The 24,008-nt window shown below is 35.0% G+C and overlaps 1 protein-coding gene across 1 annotated transcript in view; it reads right to left on the bottom strand.

Annotated features, from left to right (window-relative positions):
- Nucleotides 1-3,399: 3,399 nt before the first annotated feature.
- LOC138124552 (lutropin-choriogonadotropic hormone receptor-like) overlaps nt 3,400-24,008 on the bottom strand; it is a 112,639-nt gene continuing 92,030 nt past the window's right edge. The window contains exons 12-14 of the mRNA XM_069039631.1: nt 22,439-22,724; nt 4,624-5,112; nt 3,400-4,498 (exon numbers count right to left, since the gene is read on the bottom strand). Of these exons, the coding sequence (XP_068895732.1) occupies nt 4,041-4,498; nt 4,624-5,112; nt 22,439-22,724 (1,233 nt within the window). The 3' untranslated portion in view covers nt 3,400-4,040. The remainder of the gene's footprint in view (nt 4,499-4,623; nt 5,113-22,438; nt 22,725-24,008) is intronic.

Here is a 24,008-nt window from a genome sequence, read left to right as displayed (position 1 = left end):
TTAAATATATTAATTTCTAGTGGTTATGTCTACTGTTAACTTTTTAACTTTCTTATTAGTGAATAAAAAAATATTTAAAGATTTGAATGTGTGTATTCAAATACAGATGTCCCAAAAATAGGGCACTAACGGTGCACTACGGTGTAGAAGAGATTACCGTAAACCTGAGATAAATGTCAAAAAAATTATATTAGAAAATGCGTTGTGGGTTGCATTTTTAACTCCATCGGGCACATTATCACTCGTGAACCACTTGTATTTTCATTTCTGTCAGGTTACTGTAGTGCTAAAATGTAGGTAAATTTTATTATTTAAACTACCTACGTGCAACGATGCCAAATTTATTTACATTTAACCCTCCCCGATTTGAAAATGTTAAGTCTGAAGAATTTTTTCCATATTTTTCTCTTGTACATTTAAACATTCTCGATAAGATTAAGTAGTTAGTGCGTCAATTTTGAGACACGCTGTATCTCTAGTAAATCTTATTGAAACAACACTCGCTGGTAGTATGAGGCTGAACTATCTACTCGTAGTTTGTATTTTAAATAAAACAGTTTTATTTTAAACTTTAATTACATTCGCTTGTACTATGACGGTTTTAAAGTTTACCTACATATTGCTTTTATGAAATGAATTCACTATTAGTCCTATTAGTTATACGCATGTGCCAAACTGGGAATGAAAGTCGCTAGCAGTCTCTATCCGCTTGTCTTTTGTTGGAAACGGTTGACAACACTGATTATTCGATTTAAATTGAAAGGCTCACAAAATTCAAAAGAGTTAGGGCCGATTTCATAAATTTGATGCAAATGGAACATTAGTTAATGTAGACATTAATTTAATGGGAACATTAAAACTTCCTTTAAATCAAAATGATTTCATAATGCAGTTTTTAACGTACATTAACTAATGAACAATTAGATGAAAATAATGCTAGGTTGGTATTCCTAGTTTTGACGTCTCGTACATTTGACATTCAAAAAGTAAAGTATTCGAGCGTATACAGGGTATTTCGCGAGTGATAATGAGCCTGACGGAATTAAAAATGCAACCCACACTACATTACCGAAAAAGCTGGGTACTGAAATTAAAACTGTCCGGCATTTTTGCATTTTTTATTTTAACGGACTCACTCGTGAAATACCCTGTCTATTCAATAAAATGGAGGACAAAAGTAAGAAAACAAAACGTAGCCGTTTCTGAAAAGACGAAGAACTGTTGCTTCTGTCTGAGATAGAAGATTTTTATTATAGATTTATATTTTTTTCAGTAAAGTACAATCTATTTCACCAATAATACGTGGAACTCTTGCTATTTGGTACATCTTTTCACTTTCAGCACTTCTGTGCATTTCTTCAATATTCTCATACATGTTAACGTAATTTGGACGTAGAGAAGCAATAGCTTCAGATACCGTTTTAATTATCTGACATGCAGAAGATGTTGAGACACCGGTAAAATCGGAAACCGATCATTGCATACTTCTACTTGCATAAAATCTAAGGGCCAAGAGCAACTGAGTAACTGATTTTAGGCTTCCTCCTCTATAATACGTATAGGTACTCGTATAAAGTAAAACTTAGTTTCTCTGAACAAAAATAAACAGGATCTGTAATTTACCTATTTGTAGCAGGTCTAATTCGATCCTGAATCTGCCCAAGTAGAATATAAAAAGTATCTTTATTAATTCGAAACCGTTGAAAAAAAAATTAATTCGTCGAAAATTTCTAGGTACCTATGTAGTTTTTTCTTTAACTATACCTTTTTAGTCTCCGTACAAACCACATATCATTTTCATCGTCAGATGATGATCAACTACTTGTATCAATCGCATTCATTGTTATGATTTATAAAACACTTTTTGACAGATACTGAGGTTAATTGTAGAATTAAATTTTTAATGGGCCAAAATTGTGGCATTAACGTTAATGAAACATTAACTTCTAATGGTACATTAAAAAAAATTATGAAATCACTTTTTAATTTAATGGTACCATTAAATATTAATGGTGGATTAATTGCGATTATGAAATCGTCCCTTAGTTGTAGAGTGTAGGTTGTAGGCCCGTTCTTTTGAACAATTTCATTTATAATAAGTTGACATAAGACTTATAATGGCCGAGTTATCGAGGTTTAAACTTGGCCTGACGTTTCTCTGTTCCTAGTCGACAAAATGACGTCCCCAGTGGAGGATTTTGCTATTTCGGAATTCAACTCGTCCAGTGTTTTAATTTAAAGTCAATTTGAATTGGATTGGAAAGGAAAGTTATGCAAGTATGCAAGTTCATTGCGTTGGGCCGTATGATTTCCCTTTCATTAAAGTTAAAGAACGTCGTTAAATTGTTTTCTCTCTGTCTAACATAGTGCTTGGCATATACTCTCACTTTGTCTAATCAATTATTTACCTAATGAAAGGCTTAACGAAAAGAAAATCATACGGCCCATTGTTTTTAGTGGTAAAAGTGCCTCTTAATTGCACTAGTGCAATAAAGTCTTTATTGTACGCATCTGTCAACAGTCTGTCTACGATCATGCAAAAAGTGAGTGTTTATTGCATTTTTCACACATGACGCACAGGACTGAACTGTTGTTTATCGTTGTTTTTTTCTCGTTGTTTTGTTCGATCGTAGAAAAAATGTTGTACCTACCTATGCAACACGTCCAAAAATTGTTGTTGCTCTTGACGTGTAGTCCTGCTCGCCTGCGGCTCTTGGGACAATTTTCACGTCGCGTGCAATATCATTCACTTTTTGCACTTGTTGCATAAATACCTAACTATGGTTCTTCACATATGTGGAGGGAACCCAGTTGCATGCTTCATAACGATGCTTTCATTAATTTATTTTATCTTACAGGTGGAGTTTTTGAGCTACCTAACAGCCCGATTTCAAGTCGGGGTGACAAATATATGATGCAGCGCAAATGTGTAGCTATCTTTGTCCTACACATTAATTACTAATATGCGTCATCTTTCTCAAACTTGCAATTTTGTGCCGTTACCATGACAATACAAGTTGCAACTCAACTTGAAATCGGCCTCTTAGACGATTGTTTTCGGTGACAGAAGTCAAATTTTAATCACAAGTGAGATAAAGTACTCACTAAAGAGTAAATTTGACAGCTGCCATTTAACTTGACATAAAGCACCTACTCACAAGTGACTAATTTTGACAGCTGTCAATTTACTTGAGTGAAACTTCATTTCTTGTTTTTTTTTGCAATAGTTCCACCTGTAAGATGAAACATCGTATATCACACGTGATCGAAATGCCATTATGAAACTCGTGAGAAGTGTCAAAATGTCAAAATTCTCACTCTTGTATAATGATGCATTTCTATCACTTATAATATACTATGTATAAGTTGAAACTGGATCAACAAAACATAAGATGCAACATTACTTTTTATTTATAAAACGATATTACACCAGGTGAGAAATACAACTTTGTTTTTCTTATTTTAACAATTAAGCAATGATAATGTCTGGATTTTACACTTTCCTTAAATAAAAGGGAATTAAGATACCGAGTCTAGGGAAAATTTAATAAAGGACAGAATGTTTATGTTTCAATTTCAAGGGTCTTGCTTGCTTGGAGGAAATGTAAGAAGGTCATACCTAATATTCTACAATGTCTTCTACAAAGACGTTATGTTGGTTTCCATTTTATTTTACATTTTGCCGTCACCATAAATGAAAAATATTGCCCTACATAAATTAATACCGTATGATCGCTATTTTCGGTCAGTAAGGCATACCTAATGAATAAAATTTAGACTCCAAAGCGACCTCATATTCCGTATTGTACAGCTTCTTTTATTAATTTTAACTTAACAATGGGGTGCAATGTCCATATTTTCTACTTTCCACTTTTCCAATAACTGGACGCTGAAATGAAAATGAAAATTCGCAGATTACCAAACCGGAATGTCGGGATTAACAACTTTCAACCAGTTTCGTACACTTGATTACACTAATAGTGACACACACACACACTTCTTAGCTGGTCATCGACACATCAACTGTACACATCTTAATCTTACAAGTTGTCGGTCGAGGTGAGCTTGCGACAGTCGTCCATCACACCGAGGTTGATCTGGTGGAGAGAGTATTCCGGCACCGCAGTCAAAGAATCTGGACGGGATCGCGCACTGTTCCTCGAGCTAGTCCGTACCATCGGTACCTCCACCGAAACGATGGTGGTCAAGAGCGAACCCCTGTGGTTGTTCCCTCCGCCACTGTTTATTTTCATGGTACCCTCGCCGCTAGTCCGTTTGTACTGGGGCCCGGAACCGTAAGGGAGCGGCTTGCCGCCGATGGCGCCCTTGTGTCTCTCGGCACGATCCTTACACAAGCCGTACCGTCCCATCAAGATGAAGAAGTCACGTCGGTACTGCTGGGTCAGGAGAGCGTACAGGCAGGGGTTGGCGCACGAGTTGAGGGGGTAGAAGAAGACGAGGAGGATCTTCGTCTGGGTCACGGTGATCAGGGGGTGACCTACATCACAGCCTCAATTAATATTTTCTAATTGTTACCGTTCACATTTTTTGCGTGATTCTGACGCAAAGTCGGGTACGCAGTCTTGGTTGCATAAAAGGGTGATGAATCTCGGGGTTACGCACCTAGGAGGGCCGTCAAGCTGAAAAACGCAATGGGAGCCCAGCACGCAAAGTCCGTGAAGACCAGCAGGGCCATCCTCTTGGCCACGGTGAGATCCGACCGGACGGAAGTCGTAGATCCCGTGTGCCCGCCCTCCCTGATCGACTTGTACATGCTCCCGTAGCAGACGCAGATGAGAGCGAAAGCGATCGCGTTGAAAGCCAACAGGGTGGAGAGATAGATGGTGTCCGCTTTGCCCTTATTCTCCAGGGGGAGACATATGCTGGTTTTGGAGTAACTACTGACGCCGACCAAGGGTAGACACGCCATGAAGAGGGCGCAGATCCAGCCGGCGATCATGACACGGACGGCCGTGCGTAATTTGAGGCGCTTGTTGAGATGGATGGCCCACGTGATGGTGTACCAGCGTTCGGTGGTTATCACCGCCAGGGTATAGACGGAGAGGACGTTCCCGAATATTGTCAGGGAGCCGGCGACGCGACAGCCGTTGCCTGAAATGCGGAAATGGAGTGATCACGGGTGCAGTCAGGAGAAGTGAGAAAATACAATTAAGAACACTTTTTTAATCGGCTATTTGCAGCACTGCAACCGAATATGTTTTCTTCGTTTATCTGACAGATATCGGAGGTAACATTAACAGCGATAAAATGGTAGGGAAACACAGAACAATTATTTTCAGTGTCAAGCTGTCAACAATCGGAAGTTACTCCAGTTGTAGTATTTAAAAATAAAATTCAATATTACCAACTCAAACAGTTTTTCTTGATCATCTCGTACCTACTAACTTTTCATTGAAATGACAAACGATTAGATTGAGGAGCTTATCACATTTTTATAAACGAAAATAATAGTACATATATTATGATACAAGTTTATAAGGAAGCCTTTAAAGCACGCGCGACGAGTTTAAGAGCACCACGCGTAGCGAAGTGCTTTTAACGTCGCAAGTGCTTTAAAGGCCCTTATAAACGTGTAGCATACGCTATTTTTTATTATAGCTGCACTACAATCTGAAAAATATAACAAAAAAAGTAAATTGAAATACCTTTTCCGAAGTAATCTGTGTCATTAATCGATGATATAGAAATGGTCAATTGTTGTTGTTTCGTTGCTATTATAAATTGTGTATAAATGTCTATTTACCATTGTTCAAAATATAAGTGAATTTGTTGTTACCTAAGCGACCTTAAAGCTTTAGTGTTTTAAGGGCCCTTTTTGTAATTTGCCTCCATTTTGATTCTCTAATAGACATATTAATGAACGCGACGTCATCATCTGGGATGTCCTTATAGCCATTATTTCACGGAACATTTTACGAAAATTTTTAGGTTGGCATTGCTTGATCTGTCATGCGTGTCAGTTTAAATTACAAAATGTGTAAAGAATTATTTATCAGAATTTATCAGGCAACAAATTCGCGACCGTATTTTTGGCAATTTCACATATTTCAGCGGGCATACATGAAAGATTATCTTCCATGTTCGTGTTTTGTGACAGAATTTGGATAAAACAAAAGGCGACTTTGAAGACTTGATCAAATTTTCACTTTTAAAATTAAGACATTACCAACCGCCACAAAAATTCCTAAATCGAGGAAAGTAAACATTTTTGTTTAAAAACGGCTTAAAAAGGTCAAATTACAAAAAATAGTATAAAAAACTCGTTTCATAAGACCTTGAAGCACTCATTCTTTAAAATAACTCGTGGCTACGCCACTCGTTTTTTAATCTTGAATTCGTGCTTTAAGACTGGTCTTATGAAACTTGTCTTTTAATATACTATTTTCGCACGCATTTTAGTGTCAAAAAAAGGGATTATGATTCAGGTATAATCAAAAATCTATTTTTTCTTTCAAACAAAATTGAATACTCTCGTGTCAAAAATGGATTACTCCCTAGAATTCGAACTTTTAGGGAAATAACGTTTTTCATGTTGTGTGTAACTAGAATTTTCAAAAGTTATTTTGAATGCCTAAGGTTGGTTACTTTGAATTGAGAGATTAAATCCAAATAAATATGCCGCCAGTAACCAAAATTGATTGTGAAATGAAAAATCATCTATTACTTAGCAAGAAATTAGTCATTTGCAACTGTTACAATTAATTTGCTGTCTTACATTTTTGGGATATCTTTTGTTTGTCACCAGAAACCACATAGCCTCCAACCTAACCAAATTTATGGCAACCTAGTAACGAATATCCCTAAATCCTAGGGAGTAATCCATTTTTGACACGAGAATAGTACGTTGCTTTTTGATTTAGATTTTGGGTGTGAAAAAACTGAAAAAGATGTGTAACGTTAATTCCATTGCAAATTAAAAATTTTGTTTTATTACGATTTATGGTCTTTTTTATAGTGTTTTTTTCTTGCTCAGGCTCTGACATTTAGTCATGCGTTGTACATCCTGTTTCAACTTTACCATCACAGGATGAAACTTTCGCGTATTGCTGGTTGCGTAAAGGTCACTTGCATGAGTGGTTTGTAAATAATCGAGGACCCGAATGGATGTACGACTAGTTGTAGTTGAACACGAGGGGGTTTTGCTATTGAATTCCCCATGAACCCTTTGTCTTAAGTGCCTATTCGATAATGCGTAACCGAGTACGTAATTATCGATTCCTCAAGCGTCGGTGTCTGCTTCGAATTAAATGTGTTTCGTTGTTTTGGAAAGAAGAGATTTTTTAAAAATAATTATTGTTTAGGTTACTACTCGCTCGAGGGTCAAAGTATTTTCTACTGCTGAAAAACACCACAGAATATTTCTGTGCATTCATTTGTTGTTTCTCGAATTATTCCGACAAAACTGGCCAGAAAATGGCTTTTCCAGACTTCCTGTGGTCCGTGGTCGCTGCTACATTCCCGCTACATTGTGCTAAATGGATAGGTCGTTTTTTCTTATTAAAGTTATTTTACTGCTGTACAAATATACGACACAGTTATTTAAATGTTTCCTTCGAAAGTTATCGTTATGTTTATTGTGGTCGCAGGAAAAATGACAAATTCGTGTTTTTCGTACTTGTTCCTTGAATAAAGTTATTACTACGAAAACTTGCGTTTTAATATTTCGTCGGAATTCAGGGCACGTTTTCAATGACAGGAATTTTTTAAAACGAAAATTTTTAAACAGATGTCTCTCGAGACTCAAATCTGGAATATCATTACGAAACTTTCCTCTGAGCATAATGTTTCTTGCGGATAATGAAAATGTCATGAATACAACAGTTGTCGGTCTGTGTTGTAGGTACAACCGGTTAAACTGGCTCAAGTTCAAGACTCAAGTTGACAGAATCGTGAAACTTTTCTTGGATAAACTTACAATTACAAAGTAGCTAGTTGTGAAATAACATTCGGTTAATAGAGCGCTAACAAAAATATGTAAACAAGAAGCTTTTTAAAACGTGACAATCTGTGCTAACTAGAGAAACAATAGATGCTTTTATTTTTGATTAATTCGTTCTTACTATGTTTCAGGCTACAGATCCTGAATTTTGTTGGCCACAATGTCCACAAATTGTCTGCTGGATTGTGATCAGGGCTCTATGCTGTATATTTAATAATATGTAGAGGGTCATTATAAATGATTGTCCCATCGCAGTTGGCGTTGAAAAGCCACACAAATTTTGTATGTGCCGCCAGCTTCGCAACGTTAGATAAACTAGTAGACAGATTTCCAATACCGCCGGTAGCGCCATCTATCGCCGATACTAGTCTGACTCATGTTATGAAGCTTGCGGCACATTCAACTACGTAACCAACGCCTACTGCATTGAGACAATCATTTTATAATTTTTTTAATGACCCTGTAGAAGGGCATGTCGTTACAATTATTGATAAACTGTTTACTAAAAAAAAAACTAAAAGTCACATTAAAATTAATTTATGAATACAAAAATGCACCATTTAATTTTTTTTGTGCAACCGTATGCGAAACGAGCACTTCGTGTACCTAAAATAGACCGCTAAATCCAATTTCGCGGCCATTGCTTTTAACGACGGCCGTTAAAGTAAACGTCATTTTAATATTTGATACAAATTAGAGTTTGCATATAAGACTGGCCGTTAGATTTTTCGGGTATGAAATTAGAAACAGAAGACCAATTATTATCAAATAAGAGCACGAGACGAAGTCGAAGTGGTATGGACAGGAATATCTTTAGACGCAGCTGCAGAGTTGGTGATTTTAGATAGAGGCACATCGATATATTACCAACATCTTGGAACTTGTTGTTGTACCATTTGCCCAATTCGTAGGGCAAGACCTCTTTTATATGCAAGATAATGGATGACCACAGATTGCAAAGGCAGTTTCCGACTACCTTAGGAATATTGAAATTCCGGTTATGGATAGTGGCCAGCACGTAACTCTGACCTCAACCCAATTGAGTATTTATTTATGAGATAACGGCTATAGGCAATAAAAGGGCGTCTACATCACTTAAATCACAGCTAACAAGAGCACTTCTGGATATTTGGGAAAAATAGGCCAAAATCATATCAGAAACCTCATTCTCAGCATGCCAGAACGTTATCGAGCTCTAATTAACGCTAGAGCAGACAATACAAGATTTCAGGAAAATAATCTTTAAATTTAGATGTTTTTTTCGATTTCTCATTTTTACTAGAGCAGACAATACAAGATTTCAGGAAAATAATCTTTAAATTTAGATGTTTTTTTCGATTTCTCATTTTTACTCATGACGTTACCTTTTAAAATTTTTGTATTTTTGTGCTTTTTTTTTGTAAGAAAATGTGTTGAAAATATTTCCCATAGTTCAGCTGTTATTGTTGATAATATATTTTTTTGTTCGACACTGTCAGAATTTGAGAATTTTCTCCTATGTGAACGGATTTTGATAAATGTTACAACTTGTCAAAACGAAACGTCAAGCTAATTTTAAAGGATTTAAGCGATTTGGAGCCTTTAAGGGGCTCGTCGAACAAAAAAACGTTGTATTCAACTCGCTCGTGTGTAAATTGGGCCCAATTTATACACAAACTCGTCAAATAATAGCGGTGTGGCCGGATTGCGGCCATGGTCATACTTACCCTGTACATGGATGGCCGTTTTGCGGCGGATTTGAAATCTGAAAACTGAAAAGGTAGGGGCCGGATTGCGGCCGGTCGGCGAAATTACTATGCATCTTTTTATTTAATCCTAAAACGTCTATTACTTAGCATAAAACCCTGTTATAAATATCCAGCTTTTCAAAACTATGGTTATATCGGGTGTTTTTTTAAATTTCACCTCACAGTAGGCGTTGAAGAGTCGATTGTGGACGCACCACTCGTGTAAAACGTAAGATTTAAACAGCAAATCCGTGATCCGTAACCTGTAGCGTGCGTTCACAATCGACTCTTCAACGCCTACTATGAGGTGAAAAAAAAACGATATTAATTAACCACACAAGTGGGGAGGTGATATTTAGTAAACGTGGTGAAGAGTTCATTCTTTTAGAGTCTTTTAAATACATACTCTGAAAAAAGTACTACCAAACAAGGTGTGAACTGGTGTTGCACATTGAAGAGCTGCAATGTCAAAATCTATGTAAACGCAAGTCGAAAAGTTTTATCACTTTTTCAGGTGCATTTTAAACGGAAGATTTATAAGTCCATCGCCGCAATCCGGCCCTGTCCCTTTTTACCCGAATGCTCTCACTGCCGCAATCCGGTCATCACCTTTCCAGGTAGGTACATTTTAAACGGGAGATTTAAAAGTTGACCATCGCCGCAATCCGGCTCTGACCAATAATAGTATATTAAAGAACGAGTTTTATAAGGGTTGATTTGGCGCACGAGTCCCAAGTGTAGAAAAGGAGCCGTAGGGGAGTTTTGTATGGGACGAGTGCGCCAATGTCCTTATAAAACGAGTTTTTTTATGTTATTTTTTAGGATTTGCACCCTTGTTTTAATTTTTAAATAAAAAAATTAAATTTTCAAATTTTAGGGAATTTTGTATTAATTGGAAATTCAAGGTAAGGGATGCAACTACATCTGCAGCGTATGTTAAAAAGTAAAGTTTGAACATTAATGTTGGAAGTTTTTTGGTGTAAATGACAATAATACACTGAAATATTCATAAAAATGTTCTTAGAGATCTATTAAACTACAAGTGCTTTAAGAGACAGCCATAAACGACTCCAAATTGAATACAATAATAGACCTATTAGAGACGCAGATTCTAAAAACTACTATTAAATGTTTCAAAACTTGAGTTTTTAATTAAAAAAATTCAAAGCGATTACGTTAATTTTGGAGTTCAGTGTAACTTTGTACATTGTAAGTTATAACTAATTTTTAGTTTTTATTTTTGGGGCTCGAAAAAATTTAAAGTAACACCATAAATAATTAAAAATTTAATTCTAACAATTAACTCACTAATAATTACTGTTGTCCAGTAATAATTATGAATTGGTGATTAATAATAATTAATTTGTTATTTCGTTTGTTAAGTTGCTGTTGCAAAAGAATGGAACGAACTACGAGTATTACAAAAAATTACTTACGGCAATTCATCATCTCAAAGACTTCATTATTAAAGAGTAAAGAGTTCTTCAACGGTGTATACAAACATGTTCTTCAGTTTATATTACAAACTTCTAGGAAAAATCTCGACCTATCCAGGAACAATTTTATTTTATTAAATGTAAGTTAATTTTTTAAAAATATTTTACAACGCTCTTCTCGTTATTTTTGTAAGTTAAAGAATTTTTTAATTAATTTTAGGATCCCCGCGAGAAAATTTCCAAAGGTTTTAATATCTGAAAACCGTTGACTCGTTTTCCATATGGTCTGCGAGCGGGTCAACCCCTGTTTTAATTTTATTGATTGCTTCGAATAACAGTTTTAGGTGTTAACAACTGAAAAATCTATAAACATTAGTCAGAAAATGGGTAGCTTTTATCTCCGGGGAATTGAGTTAGTGGCGTGTTAGAGAAATTAAATTTGACATTTTAGTAGCCGCAGCCACAAATACGGTAAAATAGCTTTTAGTCTTTAAACATAAGTAGAGGATAGTACGAAATATTCCGACGCAGGGGAAACTGGGCCATCTAAAAATCGTTAATTTATCGTTGAAAATGGTCTAGACTGTTGTAAAAATTTGTCATATTTACAAATCAAAAAATTGTACAAAATGTGAATGTTTCTGAATGCCATTTTATTTATGGTGTGCCGAGGATTTTGAGATAAAAAAATCACAAAAAAAAAACCGTGAGAATATTTAAATTTATTAGATATAGGGTCAGTTTATAGAAAAAGAATTTTATCTGTGAAGTGGTACGAATGTAGGTCGCCTTTTTAGTTGGTATAACTTTTGACAAATCCTTCAAACAGGTACTTCACTTTCATCATACTTTCATTAATTGTCATCATAAGTAACGAATTGAAGTTTTCGATTTATTTTAGGTACATTCCTCTAACTCTTTAAACGTTTTTAGAAATACGTATTGATGGTCATTCACTTCCACTCTTTCGTCTTATACTTCGTGTTTCACGAAATATTTGACACCTATTATTAGCTATTAACGTTAACGGAAGCAAAAGCAAGCAGCAGGTCACTTGACTACAAATCTTTTTGAACACACGTTATTAAAAAAAAAACATTTCATTTAACCTCGTAAATTTCAAGCAGCTCGGAAACCGCTGCTGAGGATCAATATTAAGAGATAATTTAGTGGCTGTCCAAAATTTAGAACCCACAAGGAGAAGGCTTGAGGGCTCTAACTGTAGTCTTCACCTTGTCGAGCAGCTGTGTGAGAGCTTGTGTAAGTTAACACGGTTAAAAAAAAAACTCGATATGTAATAAGTTGATTACCGATGCAGTATTGTCATGGGTTGTAGTTTAAAGTCCACCGCACTGAAGAGGTAGTTCTGTCCTTTTTTCTTACTTTTTTCAAAATTTTTAATCCATTGGAAAATGAGGTAGATAAATCCCTATAAAAATTAATTCACACTTTTCGCCGTAACACTGAAATGTGATTTACGGTTTTCATAAAAAAATAATATTAAAGTATAAAAAAAATATTAGATGTTAGAAACTATATCTTACCATAAGTTTTAAGATAATTCACCATTTTATGCAAGAATCCACCATATGCAGTGCTTGAATAAACAGATCCGAAAAGGTGTGGCAACTGTTTTGAGGGGTCCTACATCCGAGCCACGGTTTTTTAACAGTATTTTGAGAAATAATCTATTACATACAAGGACAGTACGTTCATTTTTCTTTAAATTTTTTTTTATTGATGAACGTACATATTGATTAATAAAAATCTAGGTAACATGTACAGGGTTATTATAAATGCTTGTAGTCGAAGCAGGCCATGCCCATGTTATGAAATTTTTGTCGCTGTCACTGTCATTTTTAGGTGAAAAGTGCGGTGATGACAATGTTTTTTTTTTTTAATTTACGATTGAGTCTAAAAATATTGAGTATGTGTGAACGGTGTGTACTCATTTATTCACATCATTTTGATGTTTTTTATATGGAGCTGCAACCATAAATTTTACATTCAGTTTTTACGCCTACTTGGAGTACAATCATTTAACTTAAATATAGCGCAGCTCGTCTTATTAGTAGAAATAACTTAATGGTGATTTATTTTTAAAGTAGGTACGAGTAAGTAAGAATAGAGTGTAGTATCTATTTTTGATTACACGAGATTAATTGTTTGCTTGCTTTTCTTTGTTGTTCATAAATCTGTCATCCCGTTAGAAGTTATCACCCATTAGGCCTTGAGAATTTGAAGTTTTAATTTTTTTATTTAAAAATTAAAAAAAGGGTGCAAATCCGGAAAAATACCAAAAAACTCGTTTTATATGGACATTGGCGCACTCGTCCCATAGAAAACTCCCCTACGGCTCGTTTTCTACACCTGGGACTCCTGCGCCAAATCAACCCTTATAAAACTTGTTCTTTATATACTATTTCATATTCTAGGGAATTTTGTATTAATTGATAATTCAAGGTAACGGATTCAACTATATCTGTAACAGATGTTAAAAAGTAGAGTTTGAACATTAATATTGGAAGTTTTTTGGTGTAAATGATAATAATACACTGAAATATTGATAAACATTTTCTTAGAGATATTAAACCACGAGTGCTTTAATAGATAGCCATAAACGACTCCAAATTGAATACAATAATAGACCTATTAGAGACGCAAATTCTAAAAATATGTTTATTTGGTTGCGTCGGGACGTTGTTAAGCCCATTATTACTCGTGAATACCCCTGTTTACCTAACCTATAGGTAATGCGAGAGCCAGGTTCATAATTAGAGCAGGACATGTCTCTGATTAGTGATTACCTACATGTTTGGTAACATTGAATACAAAACCTCTTAATTTGACGAGAGTCGCAGCGATGTGTAAACTGTAAACTTTTAGGTTAGATATGTTTTTTACTATTTATTTGGAAAGCATTAAATGCACAGCAAGAAATTATTACCTACTTTGTCTAAAACCTCTTAGGGATAAAGATGTAAATTCTTGTGTAACTATTGTATGCGTTGTTCCAATAGAGAGATTAATTTTCTGACTCAATTGTCGAATAGATGTTTTTGGTGCCTTTTCCATTTTTTTGAGATTAGCAACAATTTCGTCTGTACGTTTTTGAACTCCTCCTCTGCCTGGTTTTCGCAAGACACTACCAATTCCACGAAACAAATTTACAGTTCTGTTCAAAGTTTTCTTAAACTGTAGGTATTATGATCTAGATTCTAGAGCAAAATTATGTACAGCAAAATTTTGAAATTCACCTTAAAATTCTCCCCCAACTTTGGTACCGTTTCGAAAAAAACTTTCGATTAAAAAAGTTTTATGTTCCACGGAGAAAACCATCTTGAGATAGAAAAAGCGAATGTTGTGAAAGCAGTTGATTTATCGACTGTAATTACACAAGAGGTTTCATTTAGTCGGATATAGTATATTATGATACAAGTTTATAAAGAAGCATTTAAAGCACGCGCGACGTGTTTTAAGACACGACGCGTAGCGGAGTGCTTTTAACGTCACAAGTGCTTTAAAGGCCCTTATAAATGTGTATTATACGATATTTTTTATTATACGGTTGGCTTAGAAAAAAACGGGAACTGTTAGAAAAAGTTCTGTCAGATTTTATTAAATTTTTATAGTTTGAAACGGCTTTTTAGAATTTAGGTTAAAAAACTGCACTTATGTGTCAGAAATACTACTGTCAAACAGACACAAATTGACATAAATTGACAAATTAAATTTCCAATTCACATTAGGTCAAATTTCATTTCCCGTTTTTTTTTGAAGCCAACTGTACCTGCACTACAATCTGAAAATTATAACAAAAAAAGTAAATTGAAATAATCGTTGATATAGAGGGTGCTTCTGAAATAAGTTTGGAAAAAAAAACGGTAATTGGTGATGATGAGAAGAAGTCATAGACAAAAAATTTTTCTTATAAAAGTTTTTCGTTTTCGAGATACAAATGATTGAAAATTTGGTCAAAATTGCTAGTACGCTGCTGAGTTAAAGTTGATTACCTGACTATCTTGGTAGTTTAGCAGAATATAGCCTAAGGGAGACCGTTTCGGCTCAGGGACGCGAGGGTCGCGGGTTCGATTCCGACCCAGGGCGGAAAAAAAAGGCTATATTCTATCTCCTGATTCGGAAGTCACGTTAAGCCATTGGTCCCGGTCTATTGAGTTGGTCATCACGCCCCTCATAGATTTGTAAACCAGTCCTAGACTGTGTAACAACATTTTATATCAAAGGTCCTCGTCAGTTACAAACGTAACCTTACTCCTCTCGATCATTTCCACAGAAATATTTACAAAGCAGTGTGCTTGCACCTACGACTTTATTGTGGAGTTGATGTAACAATGGTTGCTAATGAAATGAACAAATTCGGACAAATTTTCCCTATTCATAGGCGTTGAAAATACCTACAAGGATATAGGGTAATTTCCATCCTTTTGATTTCACCTCCAAAAGTCATTTTCGCAAAATTATTTTGTGTCAAGGATATTCCACATTTTTTTTCCAAACTTATTTCAGAATCACCCTGTAGAAATGGTCAATTGTTGTTGTTTCATTGCTATCATAAATTGTGTACGAATGTCTATTTATCATTGTTCAAAATGTAAGTGAAATTGTTCAGATTTAATTGTTTTTGACTCATACTTTCTGGTCGTGGAGAATGATTATGGTAGTGAAGTAAATACAGTCTGCTACTCGGTTAGAATTTTTATTGTAACCTCGTTATAGATTATATACTATACGTTTATTGTGTATTCCAAACATTCCATCAACTCTGTACCTTCCACGAAAGCTTCTCCGGGAGCAAAGTATCGAAGTGCGGGTGTCTTCTTTCAGCTGGGTTGGGGCACTTGCATAGAATGTGAGATGGAGTTTCTTCTTCCTTATCACGTAGTTTACAAGATCCACTGTCACCCCAAACACGTTGAGGTGCTTTCTACGACTGCTGCGCTCTGTCGTCAATCCTACTGCCACTGATTTTTGACCTACTAAATCTGTGAACGACTGGACTCTCCTCCAATGCTTGCGGTGCTCTTTATTCCTTACTGTTCCGTTCGCAATTTTGTATGATATTCCGCAGCTGGGTTTTGATTCTATGGTAATTCTGCCAGAGCGCTTTTTTGGAAGGTCATCTGCTGTTGCATTTTCTTCTAGGCCTAGGCACTGGTGTCCTAGATTCACTCAATTGTTCAGTCAGTATTACCAGTTTATCAAAACATTCTTAGTTCCCCCTGAGCATGACTTGTGCATAAGTAGTGACTGGTGATTGCTGTTGTTTCATCTTGGAAGAAGAAGCGTGACAGCTCAGGTTAACTCTTATATCATCCCCTGTTGCTTCCTCGTACAGTTCCAGCTCAGTACTCTAATTTGTTTTGGAACTCAGAATGAAGTTTTATTCCATTAGATTAAAAAAAAAAACTGTATTCTGAGCATGCAGTCAGATAGAATCACAATTTTACATGATTAAAAGAAATGCTCCAAATCTATTCGGATGATTAGTCCAGGAAAGTCAGTAACAAAGATAGTAGGTATACAAATAAAACATTCCCATCGCGAAAATATCGTGTCAGTTATTTTATCTTTTCATAAAGAATATTTTGTTTGCACTATTCCATTTGACACAAAATTAGTCTCGTGATTTTTTACCAGAAATATCTGGTTTTTATCGCACCTGCTTTTATAGCTCAACTGGACTAACATTGGCGAAAGCATCAAAATATTGATATTACTAATAGATTTTAATTCCGACGTCAGACTCAAATGAGATTAATTCCGAGCTGAGGTGACAGATAAAAGTTCCGCTAAATCAATAAGACGTGACGCTAATTGAAAGACTAAATGAAGGATGACAAATAAATTTTCGTACATCATTTATGACGCCCACCCTGTTTCGTCGAGCCGCGAAGAGTGGAAACGATTAAAGTCCACTTAATACTTTGACAATGGTGACAATGAAGTTTTTCGTAAGAGGAAGTCCCGTGTCGGTAAACATTCTGAATTAAGAGAGAAAATCTCGTCATTAGAGTAATAGAAACGTTGGCACCCTTCATTTTTGCTACTTAATTGAAGAAAAGTGGCCGAAGTTTTCAGCGCCCACGCTTCAAGTGGAAAACCCTCCGAAAACATTTTTAAACGCTGCGGGTCTCCCTTAAAGTTCACCTGCTGTAATGTCATATAAATGGATTTTTCATAAAGGAATATTATTATGTTGTTAGTCCTGGCAAGAGGACGATTTCTCTCGGATAATCTAATTATCCTGACACGAGTTTACGAATCGAATTACGCCCTCGCCTATCTAGTCTCCAATTGCTGGTCCGTTTTTTCGATTAAACTCTTCACTATCTTTAATTATATTTATTAGCATTCGGGTATTTAGTAAATTGTGCGTTAGCTTTAATATAATTATTTATTATTTGCCTTAAATAATAAAAAATTAGGTTTTTTAATTATCTGGCAGTTTTAATTTCCAAATTCTGTAAACAAAAATTCTAAACTGCTAACAGCAGCTGGAACTCGATTAAAAAAAAATCAAAAAAACGTTTTACTGGTGATAAAAGTAGCACCAGCAGAAAAAAGGTTAGGGATATAAAGAGTGTACATATTTTACAAAACGAACGTGAAATGTTATATCATTGAAAAAGTAAACGGAATACTTATACAGTTATACTTATTTTTGTTGGTATGGTCATGTTTAAATTATCCTTTTAACTAACAAAATTAAGTAATCAGCAACGTTTCTGTTACTTTAATAACGAGATTTTCTCCATTAATTCAGAATGTGTACCGACCGGGACTTTTGCTTACGAAAAACTGTACGTCACCATTCCTTGATTCTTTGTCCAGTGTGTGTATTATTGGATAAAGAAGTGGTTGAACAAACAACAAGAAAGTATCGTTAGTCAAGTGTTATTAATTTGTTAGTTGTTTCGAAGATAGAATAAACTTTGGAACGACAATATGATTAAAATACCAATACTTGTTGCAGAACATAATTGATGATCGCTTTTATTGAAGCTAAATTAACTCGAAATTTTATGTTAAAATAGTTACTTTTGTATCTAGAACGCGAAATGATACTTTTGCGTTCAAGAATGGAAGTTATTTTGCCGAGCTTTTCGAGGCAAAATATCCATTCGAGAACGCAAAAGCATTTCGCTTTCGAGATACAAACAATATTTTTTCGAAAACTGCATAAAACAAGACAATTTTGTTATGCACAAATTTATATCGAGCGATCAAATTAATTTGCAATCGAGGAATCCATGGGTTTGAATCCGTATGTCTTTTGCGATTGATAAACATATCAATCAGAGATCTGAGTTGAGATCAGAGATATAGATCTCAACAGAGATCTAACTTGTATTTCAAGCTGTATTTATTGCAGCGTGGAGTTCAAGTAACGACATACGATTTCGGATTCATGGATAACTCAATTACAAATTAATTTGATCCATGGCCTCCTTGATCGAAAGAGACAAAGTCTCTTATAAGGCCAGCCGCATTAGCTAGTTTCAGGCCTTTTTCGTGTTTTTAAGAGGGCAGCACTATAAGGGGTCTGGAGGGTTGCCTATGTTCAATAATATAACCTCAAATAATTGGCAGCGTAAGGTTAGATTTGTAAGAATCTATAAATTTTGGGATTCTGATATGAGAACGATAAAATCATCATATTTTTTTTTTAATTACAATAGATAAGCCAGATATCAAAAATTATTTATTGAACAATAATAACGTAACAATAATCATGATTATGTAATTCTAAATTATTTTCTCAATTAATTTAATTTCATAAGTTTTCTTTTTTTGGTAAGAATGTTTGTCTTTTTAAAAAATTGTGTCTTCGAATTACAATAATTACTTAGTACCGGAGATACTAATTTACCTATTATTATACTGAAAACAGTGTAATTATGAATTTTCCATCGAAAAATGGGGTTGATATAAAGGTATGAAATTAAAATTTTGTTCAAAATATAATCGACTTTTTTATGTGGAAGATATGGCAAGATTTCCTGTATAATTTGGACCAAAATTTCTACTAATTTTATAAATCGTTCGTTTGGATAATTTAAATTTCTTCTATCTTGATTGCAAATTAATTCTAACAAGGGACTTTTCTTGTTAGGTGATGCATCACATAAAGTCGACAAACATATATCACAATTTACACCTTCTTTCAATTTCAAAATTAAATAGCCACATAGGAAAGCTGTTAGACGCATATTTTTTAATCTGGTGTAAGCTTCGATACTCGGAATTACTAATATTTTTTTCTTTCTCCAAATCTAATTCAATTTTTAGATTATGATTATGATTTCGTATACGTTTTAATTTTTGTTCCAAACATTGCTTTGTATAAAACAAATCTTTGCTTTGTATATTCTTATCTAAAAATTTTTGTGGATTGATTAAATTTAGAAGATCTGAACCAGTATGAAAATTTGGATCTTGGTCTGAAAACTACAAAAATATTACTAAACTAATTTTTGAAAATTCACTTTTAACAAACATTAAATAAGGAAGGAATTGCTCCCTTGCCTAGTTTACGCTGTTTTATTGTTGGTACAAAACTATCTGCAGTAAAATGTTGACTACATATAACTGCAGAGTCCGTTATCTGGTCCATGTCTACGAAATAGAGAAGTAAACTCTACACTTTTAAATTCATATTACATACCAGTGTTCGCTGGTAAAAAATTTTTCCACAATAAATTTAAATTTGCGTCTGCAGGCATAGAATAAAAAGAAACATTATAATCAGGATTACTTGAATTACACGATTTTATGCAGCACTTTCTTACGTATGGCATTTTGTAAAAATAAATTGACAAATATTTTTGATTTTTCAAAATTAGCCGCCTATCGTAATGTACATGACTGAAAAATAGAGGGAGCTACTATAAGGGCTGTCAATGAAAGACATTTAAAAACAGACATTTCTACGATGCGACTGGCCTTATAAGAGACTTTGTCTTTTTCGATCTAGGGGGCCATGATTTGATCGCTCTTTATTTGAAATCGTTTTTGAATCAAGACGATTTAGGCGCCGTGACTATCGTAACGGTAGCAACCTAATAAACAATAAAAATCAGTTGTTTGAAAAACTAGTTTCAGAACCATAATATATTGTAATTCACATTTTGAGAGTATTTAATTCAAAATTGGCTCGGAAAGTCAAGACGAGCATTTACCAGAGGAAGTACGAATTTTTGAAGCGGCACAAAGGCGCTTGTTTCACAATTAATCCCCAAAACATCGTCGAGACAGTACGAGATTGTCAACAACGAATTCAAAGGGTGGTGCAGTTGGAAGAAAAATCAAAAAGTGTCCGAAGCGGTATTACTGGAATATTTCGAACATAATATTAATAAAATTAAACCTTCAACTTTATGGGCAGTATATTCCATGTTAAAAAGTACATACACTGAATGTCAAAGAAAATGTAAATATAAGAAATTTTCCGAAACTAATAGCATATCTGAAAAGCAAATCAGTTGGATACATACCGTTCAAAAAAGTCCACAATTCTAACGAAAGGATTGAGATTTTTACAAGAAGCACCTGATTTCTGTTAAAAAAGTTAATTCAATCGATCGATGCAACTAATTTTGGACAACTTTTCAGGTCATTTTAATAATTGGTGTTTGTGGAGCTTTGAGAAGAGATGAGCTACTAAAGATAACGATCGATGATATAGAAGACAAAAAATGTAAAATATAAAATAATGTTATTTAAGTAAGAATTATGTTGGCAAAAAAAGAAATCCCTAGAATAAGTTTAATTTTTTGGGTTGGCCCATCCTCCGCCCAACATTTGATATTGAACTGTTGAATTTATTTACCTAACACAAAATAATTATTATGCGCAAAAAGGTGGTAACTACCATATCATACCTTTTGAGTAAAATAATAAAATGAAAATTAAAAAAACACGATAAACTACGACAAAAACGACTGTTAACAGTTTTCTTTCATAACCCGACTTTTTTCTGATCGACACATGCAGACACGCTAAACACAAAAGTTGGCGACGTTGTCGGTTGTATTTTCGAGGTAGATGCAGTGTTGGTGGATTTTTGATTTTGAAACATATTATAGACGCACAATTTTTCATTACTCATAATTGTTATTTAAACATTAAGGGAGGTAACTAATATTTACCAGTCGAGGACGTGTTTGCCCTCGAGTGATAGCGAGGGCTAGCAATAGAGTTCGAGACTGGTTAATATTTACCTCCCGAATTGTCTGTTAACTTTTTTTCACTCTCAAAGTTATTTTGAATTGCACAGTTTCTTTTTCATTAATTAATTTTTTTAATATTTGAATAAAATATTAGTATGTCTGTGGCCGGCTGTTTGTAAAATGAATTTGAACCAAAGTGAAAGAGAAATGGAAGTTGCTGAGGCTGCAAACGTTGCATGTTCCTTCCTCCTGCCGAAGAAATCGAAGGAACGTTACCAGATGGCATATAAGTGTTTTGTTTGGTTTAATTTTTGTCATTTTCTTCCCCTAGGGAGGTAAGTGGTTACTTACTTACATCCCGTCGTTAATAGTAACGCTAGGTCAAAAAAGTTGTACCTACATCCATCAAATCAATGTCATAAGAACGTATTTACTATGTAGAGAGTGGAAAATTGTTTTTATTCTTAAGACAGAATTAATCAATACATCATGGAGTTACAGATTTTATTCAATTAGTCAAACAACAGAGATAGTGAAACGTTTAATTAGGAGAAACCCGGCGCATCCACCATTTTCTCATTTTCACCGTAATTCTCAATTCCAAGCATTGTTAAAGATAATTTAAACCATAAATTCATAATTTTAATATTTTCTAACAAACGGTGAAATGTCAAGCTCATTCATTCTATTCGTGATAACTAATTTCAATAACTAGGGCAACAGAGGTACAAAAGACATTAGATACGGGGTCATTATAAATGATTGTCTCATCGTAGTAGGCGTTGGTGACGTAGTTGAATGTGCCGCAATCTTTATAACATGAGTGAGACTAGCATCGCCGATAGGTAGCGCTGTTGGCGGTAGTGTAAATTTGTCTACTAGTTTGTCTAACGTTGTGAAGCTAGCGGCGCATCCTAAATTTGTGTGGGTTTTCAACGCCAACTGCGATGGGACAATCATTTATAATGACCCTGTACTTATAGACTTAATAGAATTTGTAGAATTACTGTACTAAATTATTGTTTGCACAAATTGTTAATTTTTTCATTGAACAAATTTTGATTTGCTTATAAAAATCTAACCGATCGATTGGGTCAGATCTTACATAAAACTTTCCATTCATACCTTCCTGCCAATCGATGGCGTAGTTGAAGTAGGCCCTAATGGAACAAGCGTCGACCACTGCGATCAGAAGCAGATGAATTCCGATGCATAAATCAGCGACAGCCAAATTGCACATCAGAAATTTGGAAACTGTCAGACGAAAATGCGATGTCGAGATGACGATTACCACGAACAGATTGCCGATCACCGCCGACAGAGATATGAACCATACGGGAATCCTTAGCGCCCAATTTCCCATCAGGTCCTCGCAAGGATTGAAAGCATCCGGTGCCGGATCACATATGACCTGTAACAAATTAACGAAAATCGAAGGAAATTATCGGACGGAAAATAGTAAAAGCGATTCGATTGGGTGCGAACATTAATTAAATCAGAAGGGCGATTTGTGGTTCGTCATAGAGAAATGCGCCAGTCACAAACGCTTTGATGTCGAATTCCTAATTAATAATTATGTATCCGGGTTGGTTAATTCCTGTTTTACTTGCATTAAAACTATAATTAAATCTCCTATTTCGACTAGAAAAATTAAAAAAACATCTTTTCTCTGACTAGGTATAGTAAAAAACTTTTTACTATTTTAGGAGCAATTAAGTCACTTAATTATGATTTATGTGTTCTTTTATGGTTGGTAATTTTATGGTTACGGTTCTTTTGTTTCAGTTTGGACAGAAATGGCGTGTATATGTTTTTCGCAGATATATGGAACACATAAACGATAAATACATAAAACCGAGGTTTAATCGAAGGACTAGTCTTCGTTTGTCTGCTTTGTGTTTCTATATTTACAGAAACGATATCTGCTTTGGTGAGTAAAAAAATATTGGTAAGAATGTATCGCCTTGAACTACATCCCTCGGCAAAAACAACTTCATCATTGGTTTATGGATATGTCGGGACTACATTTTTATGAGATTAAACACGGCCAAATGATGCATCAGTTTATTAATGAAAACAACCGTAAAAACGAAATTATTAATTTGAAGACGTTAATACAGACCTTCGTCATAAACATAAAAGAATTATTACATTCATAATGGCCAGAAATTCACATTTTAATTAGACGGAGCTCGTTTTCCAAAAATACTCGTTAAGGTTAATGAAAATTAGTGTTTGGGGCCTAATGGGGGCTCCAGGAATTGCTCGGAACCAAATGGGGCTCCTGGGTTTGCTCAGCCTAATGGAGGCTTCACTGGTTTGACTGTAGGCGCGCGTGAACTGACACACCGTATCGCTTTGTGTAAAACCTTTATTTACATTTATACAATTCTTTGGACCGTACGACCGTACTCGAGATGTTGGGTAAGAATGACTTCTGACTTGTGACTCTGACTGTTCTACCCTGAGTCCATCTCGGTACTGTCGTCTCAAATCTCTCTCTTCACCCACGCAGGGGTGGTTCTCGGTTCTGAAAGGAGGGGGGTGGCTCTACGCCCCGACATCCTGCCCCCGATTGAAACAATCGTTTCAATGAACAAGATTATACGAGCTATTAAATTACAAAATATTCATAACTACGAACTACGTATCTACATTTTATCATTTTACGAATACAAATTTCAAAAAACCTAAT

The sequence above is a fragment of the Tenebrio molitor genome, chromosome 2 (genome assembly GCF_963966145.1).
Source record: "Tenebrio molitor chromosome 2, icTenMoli1.1, whole genome shotgun sequence".
In the NCBI taxonomy this organism is placed as follows: domain Eukaryota; kingdom Metazoa; phylum Arthropoda; class Insecta; order Coleoptera; family Tenebrionidae; genus Tenebrio; species Tenebrio molitor.
The sequence above is the reverse complement of the archived record's forward strand: the minus strand, read 5'-3'. Positions and strand labels throughout refer to the sequence as shown.